Source organism: Portunus trituberculatus, chromosome 15, assembly GCF_017591435.1.
Source record: "Portunus trituberculatus isolate SZX2019 chromosome 15, ASM1759143v1, whole genome shotgun sequence".
Taxonomy (NCBI): Eukaryota; Metazoa; Arthropoda; class Malacostraca; order Decapoda; family Portunidae; genus Portunus; species Portunus trituberculatus.
The window spans coordinates 20,808,447-20,818,446 of record NC_059269.1 but is presented as its reverse complement, the minus strand read 5'-3'; the positions used below and the strand labels follow the sequence as shown (position 1 = coordinate 20,818,446).

The window sequence follows — 10,000 nt, the reverse complement described above, 5'->3', positions numbered from 1 at the left end:
CACCTCTCAATATACTCGCATGCATCTTACTGTATATTTAAACAGATATCTGTCAATATACTTCCATCCTTCTTATATCTAAACAGTAATGTCTGGAATGGGTTTTCTCCATCATTTGATTGTCCAACTTTGGTCTAATTTTCTTTCAACTTCCGACAGCAATGTCTATGGATCCAGTGTGAATGAATCCAATGAACTCAGAGCATTCACCGGTGGATTGCTGAAGGAGAGCAGCAACCCAAAACATCTCCTCCCACCCAAGCCCAGCGAGTGTAAGGATTCATCCGGCCAAAAGTATTGCTTCAAGGCAGGTAGGTTTCATATTTATCTCTGAAGTGTATTTTAACCTCTCTGTCTGCAGATACTTTTATAATTTGGCATAAATGTTTTCTTTGTCCTTCTCCATGATTCCACCATATGGTTTCCAGACATATTTTTTGCACATTGTATACTTAATAAGCTAGATATGCACAACATACAAAGAAACCTTCATTATAGAGATCTAATCATGCAATGTGACCATGCATTTAATTATCTACGTGTGTACTGAATGTTGATTCATTGCTACACCTGAGCTATTCTGAAAGTTTAAAGGAGAAAGACAGGCACTGTATTAGAACAGCTACCAACATTTCCTTAGCAATATATCCCAAGAGAACAGGTTTCTATAAATCACCAATATCTTCATTGAAAATTATATTTTTCATACTTTCTCTTCCAAAAATATATATTCCTGAAACTCCAACAAACTCCTTGTGTTCCTGCAGGTGACAGCCGTGTGAATGAGCAGCCACAGCTGGCTGTGATGCACACTGTGTGGATGAGGCAACACAACCGCTTGGCCAGAGAGCTCTCCACCATCAACCCAGGATGGACCGATGAAATCCTCTTCCAAGAGGCAAGACGCATTGTGGCAGCACAGATGCAGCACATCACTTACAATGAGTACCTGCCCATCATCCTGGGTGGGTGTGTGGAGTTCTTCTCTTTTGTCACTCATCACTTCACTTGCACAAGGAAATTTTTTCTCTTCTGTAGATTTGTTTACTTCATGTTATTCTCCTATTTTAAACACGTTTTCTTTATTTCTGCATTTTGATAAACCTTCTTTTTCTAGGAAATAGATTCATTATATGCAAGAAAACACAGCATCTCCTTTACTAACAATCTAGTCATTGTTGTAATGTCATCTTAGATATTATGCAAAAAATTAACACAATCAAGTTCCCTTTACTGACTAGCAGTCTTTCTACACTAAGCCATTGCATCACCTAAGACTGTCCAAACATCCTCATCCTCTTTCACTTGAGATTTCTTCTTCCTTGTGTAACTTTAATGGAATGGTAATATTCTTCCATTCCTTCAGGAGGAACATTCATGGAGGCATTTGGTCTTGTGCCACGTAAGGCTGGCTATGCTCCTGGATACAGTGAGAATATTGACCCCAGCATCAATAATGTGTTTGCCACTGCTGCCTTTAGATATGGACATACCCTGATCTCTGGCCTCATGCAGTAAGTGTGAACAACTATGTGTGTGTGTCTGTGTGTGTGTGTGTGTGTGTATTTATCTAGTTGTATTGTACAGGGTTTGAGCGGGGCTCATGGTGTCCTGTCTCATGTCTCCATTTATCCAATTTTTCTTTAAAGTTATGCACATTATGTGCTGTGACAACTTCATTATTCAATGCATTCCACTTCTCCACCATTCTATGTGGAAAACTGTATTTTCCAATATTCTTCCCACACTGCTTCATCCTGATCTTCTTTACATGTCCTCTTGTCCTTCTATCTTCTTCAGCACCATTTTTTCAATGCCATTGACTATCTTGTACATTGTTATTATGTCTCCTCGTTCTCTTCTGTCTTGTAAGGTTGGTAGACCCATTTCCTTCAGCTGTTCTTCATATGTTAGGTCCTTTAGTTCTGGCATTATCTTTGTAGCAATCTTCTGTATCTGTTCTAGTCTTCTTATATCTTTTTTAGAGCTCAGAGACCACACACAGCTGCATATTCTAGCTTTGAATGTATCATCCTTGTGATAATGTTTTTCATCATGTCTTTGTCCATGAATTGAAATGCCATTCTTATATTAGTCAACATTTTGTTTAATTCACCTCGGTCGCCTGCTGGTCACCCAGCCAGTCTTCCCCATTACGGAGTGAGCTCAGAGCTCATAGACCAATCTTCGGGTAGGACTGAGACCACATCAACACACAACACACACCGGAAAGCCTCCACAACCCCTCAAGTTACATCCCGTACCTATTTACTTCTAGGTGAACAAGGGCCACACATTAAGAGGCTTGCCCATTTGCCTCGCTGCTTACTGGGACTCGAACCCGGCCCTCTCGATTGTGAGTTGAGCATGCTAACCACTACACTATGCTGTGTGTGTGTGTGTGTGCATTCACCTAGTTGTATTCACCTAGTTGTAATTTTACAGAGCCTGGTTATCATACTCGTGTGGCCCCGTCTACACACATCCAACTTTCCTTTAAAACTATGCACACTCCTCGCTGACACCACCTCCTCACTCAAACTATTCCACACCTCCAAACATCTCTGTGGGAAACTATATTTCTTCACATCCTTCAAGCATATTCCCTTGGCTATCTTTTTACTATGCGATCTTGTAGTTCTATTTAAGTTTTCCTCTCTCAACATCATTTGCTCATTATCCACTTCATCTAAACCGTTCAACAGTTTATAAACCTGTATTAAATCTCCTCTTTCTCTTCTTTGTTCCAAGGTAAGCAAATTCATTTCTTTTAATCTCTCCTCATAGGTCATTTCTGCCAATTCCGGAACCATTTTTGTTGCCATTCTCTGCAATCTCTCCAACTTCCTTATATGCTTCTTTTTATAAGGGGACCAAACCACTCCAGCATATTCCAATCTTGGTCTAATTACCGTACTAATTAATTTCTTCATCATATCTTTATCCATATAATGGAAGGCTAATCCAATATTTTTATCAAATTATACGTTTCTCCAAACATCTTATCAATATGAGCCTCAAACTGCCCATGGTCTTGTATTATCACTCCCAAATCCTTTTCCTTTTCCACCTTTTCAACACTACTTCTTCACCCATCTTATATGACCCTCTTGGCCGTCTTCCACTCTTCCCCATCTCCATCACATGACTTTTGCTCAGATTAAATTCCATTTGCCACCTCTTGCTCCACTCCCAAATCTTATCCAGATCTGCCTGTAAAATTTCACAATCTTCTTCACTCTTCACACACCTACACAACTTCGCATCATCCGCAAACAAATTAATATAACTGTTTACTCCCTCTGGCATGTCATTAATATATACAAGGAAAAGTATTGGTGCCAGCACTGAGCCTTGTGGGACTCACTCTCCACCACCAACCAGTCCGACTTTGCATCCCTTATTACCGTTCTCATCTCCCTCCATCTCAAGTAGTTTTCCATCCACTTTAACACTTTTCCTTTCAGTCCTCCATAAATCTCTAATTTCCATAACAGTCTCATGTGAGGTACCTTGTCAAAAGCTTTCTTTAAATCCAAATATACACAGTCCATCCATCCTCTCTCTCTTGTATTTTGTCAACCACTCTTGAATAAAAGCTCAGTAGATTTGTTACACATGACCTCCCTTTCCTGAAGCCAAATTGATGATCCGATAATAACTTATGATCCTCCAGGAACCGTATCCAATATTTCTTTATCACCCTCTCACAAATCTTACCGACCACACTTGTTAGAGACACAGGTCTATAGTTAAGAGGCTCTTCCTTACTGCCTCCCTTATAAATGGGCACCACTTCAGCTCTTTTCCACTCTACTGGTACTTCCCTGTTTCTAATGAGCACCTTATAATATCATATAATGGATCAATCAATTCTTCTCTACACTCCTTCAATAATTTTCCTGAAACTTCATCTGGTCCCATCGCTTTATCATCTTTAAGTTCCTCCAACATTTTATATAACTCCTTTTAGGTATCTTAATGTCATCCATGTGCACATTTCCTTGTACATTCTGAGGCTTTACAAACATTGTTTCTTTAGTAAATACTTGCTGAAACCTATTATTTAGCAATTCCGCTATATTCTTAGGGTCATCTACTATCCCTTGCTCTCCTTTTAATCTTTCAATGGACTCTCTCTTTTAAGTTTACCATTTATGAACCTGTAAAACAATTTTGGATGTTCCTTACTCTTGTCTACAATATCTTTTCAAATTTTCTTTCTTCCTCCTCCTTACCCTCACATACTCATTTCTCGCCACTCTATAATTCTCCTTATTTAGTATATTCCTGCTCTTTTCCATCTTTTCCAAGCCACATCTCTCTTTTCCTTAGCCTTAACACAAGTTGCATTAAACCAATCCTTTCTTCCTTCCTCTCTCGGTTTATACTTTGGTACAAATTTCATAACTCCTTCTTTATAATATTTCATAAAAATCTCATATTTCTTTTGCACTTCTCTGATTTGTAACATCTCCTCCCAATCTAATTTTCTGAAATAATTTTTCAAACTTTCTGTGTCCATCTTTCTATAATTCAATCTACCACTCCTGTATGTCTCGTCCTTCCTTCGCTGTGTTGTTGCTATCTGCATTTCCATAACCACATGATCACTCTTTCCCAAAGGACACATAGGTACACTTCTCTTGTTAACACCAAATCCAGTCTAGCCGGTTCATCATCTCCTCTATATCTAGTATTTTCCTTCACCCTCTGTTCCATCATATTTTCCATCATTAGATTAAGAAATCTCTCTCCCCATGCTTCCTCTCCAACACCACTTACTAGATTTTCCCAATCCACCTCCTTACAATTAAAATCTCCTACTAGTATCACCTTTCTTTTTCCAGATAATACACTTTCCAAACTCTGTAAAGTATCCTTGATCATATTGTTGTATTGCCTTAATGTCCAAGAATTTGTTTTAGGAGGTACATAGGTCACCATGATTATTAATTCTTTTCCATCACTTTTTTTCCTTATGCTTATCACTTCTGCGTTGTTCTTCCCATACCAAACCTTATCCACATTTATCTCCTTCTTCGTCATAATCATAACTCCTCCTCCACCTTTACTCTCTATCCTTTCTCCATATATTATATTTATTATCCAAATTTACCTTTGTTTTTCATGTAATTTTGTCTCAGTCAAACACACTATATCAGGCTTCTCCACCATCATAGTCTTGCAATTCAATCTACTTGACAGTATCCATCTATATTAGTATACATTACGGTCCACCACTGCTCCCTCTAGGGTTCCTCATTCCTTCTTTCACATACCATTTTCTGACTCTCTCCTATAACTCTCCAAAAAAACTTTTCTTTCCTCTTCAGACCCTTCATCATTTTCCTTCTCGCCTCTTCCAACAATTCCTTTTTGTATTTCCTATTGTATTTCTATTCATTTCCTCTTTATGTCACCTCTCATATCTACACTTATAATCTTTTTTTATAGTATCACTGTTGCAGATACTTCTTCTTTTTAAACTGTTGTCTCATTACATCTCTGAAACTATATTTTTTAATATCTCAGACATCTTTTTTCTCATTTTTTCTATCATCTTTGCTTCAATGTCATATTCTTCTCTCAGGATCTTTCTCATTATCCACTTGGTCCATTCTTTGATCAATTTATAAATTGTATCATCTCCCTCTCTCCCTTCTTTGTTCCATTGGTAGATCCATACCTTTAGTCTCTCCTCATATGTCATCCTTCAAATTCTGGAACCATTCTTGTAGCCATTTTTTGTATCTCTCAATTTCCTTATGTGTTTCTTTTTATACACACTACTCCTGCATATTCAATCTGGGTCTTATTATAGTACTTATCAATTTCTTCATCATTTCTTTGTCCTTTAAATCTCTCAAATATTCCTTAACCAAATTTATGTTTCTCTGAAAATTTATCAATATCTTACATTATTTTTTCTTCCATCTCACTCTAAGTCCTTTTCCTTTTTACTTTCTCCTTTCTCATCTCTCATCTTATAAATTCTGGTTCTCTTCACTCTTTCCCATTTCCATGACATGTTTTGTCATTGTTCACTCATTTTTATGTGTGTGTGTATTTACCTAGTTGTATTTACCTAGTTGTAGTTTTACAGGGCCTGGGCTTTATGCTCGTGTGGCCCCGTCTCCATATCTACACTTATCCAATCTTACTTTAAAAGTATGCACACTCGTTGCAGACACTACTTCTTCATTTAAACTGTTCCACGTCTCAATACATCTCTGCGGGAAACTATATTTTTTAATATCTCTCAGACATCTTCCTTTTCTCAGCTTTTTACTATGCGATCTTGTGCTTCGGATGTCATATTCTTCTCTCAGGATCAGTTTCTCATTATCCACTTGGTCCATTCCGTTGATCAATTTATAAACTTGTATCAGGTCTCCTCTCTCCCTTCTTTGTTCCAGGGTTGGTAGATCCATAGCCTTTAGTCTCTCCTCATATGTCATCCCTTCAAATTCTGGAACCATTCTTGTAGCCATTTTTTGTAGCCTCTCCAATTTCCTTATGTGTTTCTTTTTATGAGGGGTCCACACTACTCCTGCATATTCCAATCTGGGTCTTATTATAGTACTTATCAATTTCTTCATCATTTCTTTGTCCATGTGGTGAAATGCTACTCCAATATTCCTTAGCAAATTATATGTTTCTCTAAAAATTCTATCAATATGGCTTACTGGTTGATTGTTTTCTTCCATCGTCACTCCTAAGTCCTTTTCCTTTTTACTTTCTCAGTTCTCTCCATCTCCCATCTTATAGATTCCACAGGTCGTCTTTCACTCTTTCCCATTTCCATGACATGGCTTTTGTTCACATTGAATTCCATTTCCACTTTTTACTCCATTCCCAGATCTTATTTAGGTCTTCTTGCAGTATTTCACAATCCTCCTTTTGCTTTATAACTCTGCACAGTTTCGTATCATCTGCAAACAAATTTATGTAGCTGTTCACTCCTTCTGGCATGTCGTTAATATAAATGAGGAAAAGTATTGGTGCCAATACTGACCCTGTGGCACTCCGCTTTCTACTGCTCTCCACTTGGACTTCATATCTTTAACTTGTCCTTATTTCTCTCCCCTCAAATAATTTTCTATCCATCTCAATGTGCTTCCTTTTAAGCCACCCTTCTCCTCTAACTTCCACAGTAATCTTGCATGTGGCACTTTGTCAAAGCCTTTTTAAATCAAATAAATACAGTCAACCCATCCTCTCTCTCTTGTACTCTATCAACTATTCTAGAATAGAAACTCAATAAATTAGTTACACAAGACCTCTTTTCTAAAACCAAATTGGCTATTTGATATTAATTTGTTGTCTTCAAGAACTCGATCCATTGTTTCTTTATTATTCTTTCACACATCTTGCATATTACACTAGTTAGTGATACCGGTCTGTAATTTAAAGGTTCTTCCTTCCTTCCACTCTTATATATATGAACCACCTCAGCTCTTTTCCATTCTACTGGTACTGTTCCATTTTCTATTGAGCATTTTATGATGTTGTATAGGACTTGCTAGTTCTTCCCTACATTCTTTCAGTATTCTGCCTGAGACTTCATCTGGTCCCATTGCCTTCTCTTCATCATTTCCTTCATTAACTCTTTTATTTCAAGCTTGGTTACTTTAATCTCTTTCATATAGATTCTCTCTATTACCCTGTGGCCTTTCAAATTTGATTCTTAGTAAAGACCTCTGGAATTTTATTTATAGTTCTGCCATACTTTTGGGTCTTCCACCATGTTCTCTCCTTTTAACCTTTCTATTGTTTCTTTTGCTAATTTTCCATTTATGAAACTATAGAACAATTTTGGTTCTCCTTACATTTTCAACAATGTCCTTTTCAGTTCTTTTCCTCTTCCTTCCTCACCTTAACATATTCATTTCTTGCCTTGAAGTTTTCCTTATTGTTGTGGTTCTATTTCTCCTCCACCTTTTCCATGCTCCATCTCTTTTCTCCTTTGCCCTAGCACCTTGCATTAAACCAATCTTTCTTTCCTTCTTCTTTGGTCTATATTTTGGACATATTCCTGACTCCTGTTTGTATATTTCCAAAAATAAGTTATATTTGTCTTGCATTGTCTCTGAGTTTTCCATCTCCTCAGTCTCGTTTTAAAATAGTTCTTTTCTCCTGTCTTTAACAATTCTCTGGACTCCTTATTTGTCATCTATCTTCTTTATATTCTTATTTCCATGAATTTATGGTCACTATGTTCAATATTATTAACTCTATTAATATCATCTTAATATATCAATCTTTCCTTTTCTTCCATTCCTTGGTTTATCACTATCTTCCTTAACATCATCATGTCCTCCTCCTCCTCCTTTCCTCTGTCTCTTCTCCATACATCACATATTTCCAATCATTTTTGATTCCTTTTTAGTTTGTTTCAGCCACATCAATATCTGGTTTTCTTTCTTTAGTGTCTCTTAATTCAGTTTACTTGATCATCATGTACATCATTATTAGTCTTTTGCCATCATTTAGTTAACTTGTCCACTTTTTCTCTTCCTTCTGTTTATATCCATTTCCTTATCCTGTCTTAGAATTCTCCACCTTCTTCTCCTCTTCTGACCTTTCATTATTCTTTTCCCACTGCTCTCCAGTTCATTTATCTCTTCCTTTCTTCCTCATTTCTATTTTTCTTTATATAGATATCCTTGCAACCTTCTGTTTCTGTAATGTTTTCATAATATTTCTTGTGTTCTCTTTTGTCATTAGTATTTTAATTGGTCTCATTTTTCTTCTTGATATCCCATTCTGTTTACTACTTCCTCTTCATTCTGCCATCTTCTTGTTTAGATTCTTCAGTCTTTATGTTTCATTTCTTCTTTTCTCTTCATATGTATTTTTTTGTTGTTTCCTTTGTGTTTTACACCTCTTTTCTCATTCTTCTTCTTCTCCTTTCTTCTTCTTTTTCACACTCGTTGCAGACACTCTTCTTCATCTAAACTGTTCCACGTCTCAATACATCTTTCTGAAACTATATTTTTAATATCTCTCAGACATCTTCCCTTTCTCAGCTTTTACTATGCGATCTTGTGCTTCTAATGTCATATTCTTCTCTCAGGATCAGTTTCTCATTATCCACTTGGTCCATTCCTTGATCAATTTATAAACTTGTATCACATCTCCTCTCTCCTTCTTTGTTCCAGGGTTGGTAGATCCATAGCCTTTAGTCTCTCCTCATATGTCATCCTTCAAATTCTGGAACCATTCTTGTAGCCATTTTTGTAGTCTCTCAATTTCCTTATATGAGGGGTCCACACTACTCCTGCATATTCAATCTGGGTCTTATTATGTACTTATCAATTTCTTCATCATTTCTTTGTCCATGTAGTGAAATGCTACTCCAATATTCCTTAGCAAATTATATGTTTCTCTAAAATTCTATCAATATCTTCTTACTGGTTGATTGTTTTCTTCCATCGTCACTCCTAAGTCCTTTTCCTTATTTACTTTCTCCAGTTCTACTCCATCTCCCATCTTATAGATTCCCACGGGTTGTCTTTCACTCTTTCCCATTTCCATGACATGGCTTTTGTTCACATTGAATTCCATTTCCCACTTTTTACTCCATTCCCAGATCTTATTTAGGTCTTCTTGCAGTATTTCACAATCCTCTTTTTTCTTTATAACTCTGCACAGTTTTGTATCATCTGCAAACATATTTATATAGCTGTTCACTCCTTCTGGCATGTCGTTAATATTTATAAGGAAAAGTATTGGTGCCAATACTGACTCCTGTGGCACTCTGCTTTCTACTGCTCTCCACTTGGACTTCATATCTTTAACTACCGTCCTTATTTCTCTCCCCCTCAAATAATTTTCTATCCATCACAATGTGCTTCCTTTTAAGCCACCCTTCTCTAACTTCCATAGTAATCTTGCATGTGGCACTTTGTCAAACGCCTTTTTTTTTAAATCCAAATAGTGTGTGTGTGTGTGTGTGTGTGTGTGTGTGTGTGTGTGTGTGTGTGTGTGTGTGTGT

At 37.0% G+C, this 10,000-nt stretch overlaps 1 protein-coding gene across 1 annotated transcript in view; it reads left to right on the top strand.

Annotated features, from left to right (window-relative positions):
• The window catches only part of LOC123504161 (peroxidase-like), a 54,706-nt gene that overhangs the window by 30,586 nt on the left and 14,120 nt on the right, over positions 1-10,000 (top strand). Inside the window, exons 10-12 of the mRNA XM_045254497.1 lie at positions 160-311; positions 768-965; positions 1,367-1,514. Of these exons, the coding sequence (XP_045110432.1) occupies positions 160-311; positions 768-965; positions 1,367-1,514 (498 nt within the window). The remainder of the gene's footprint in view (positions 1-159; positions 312-767; positions 966-1,366; positions 1,515-10,000) is intronic.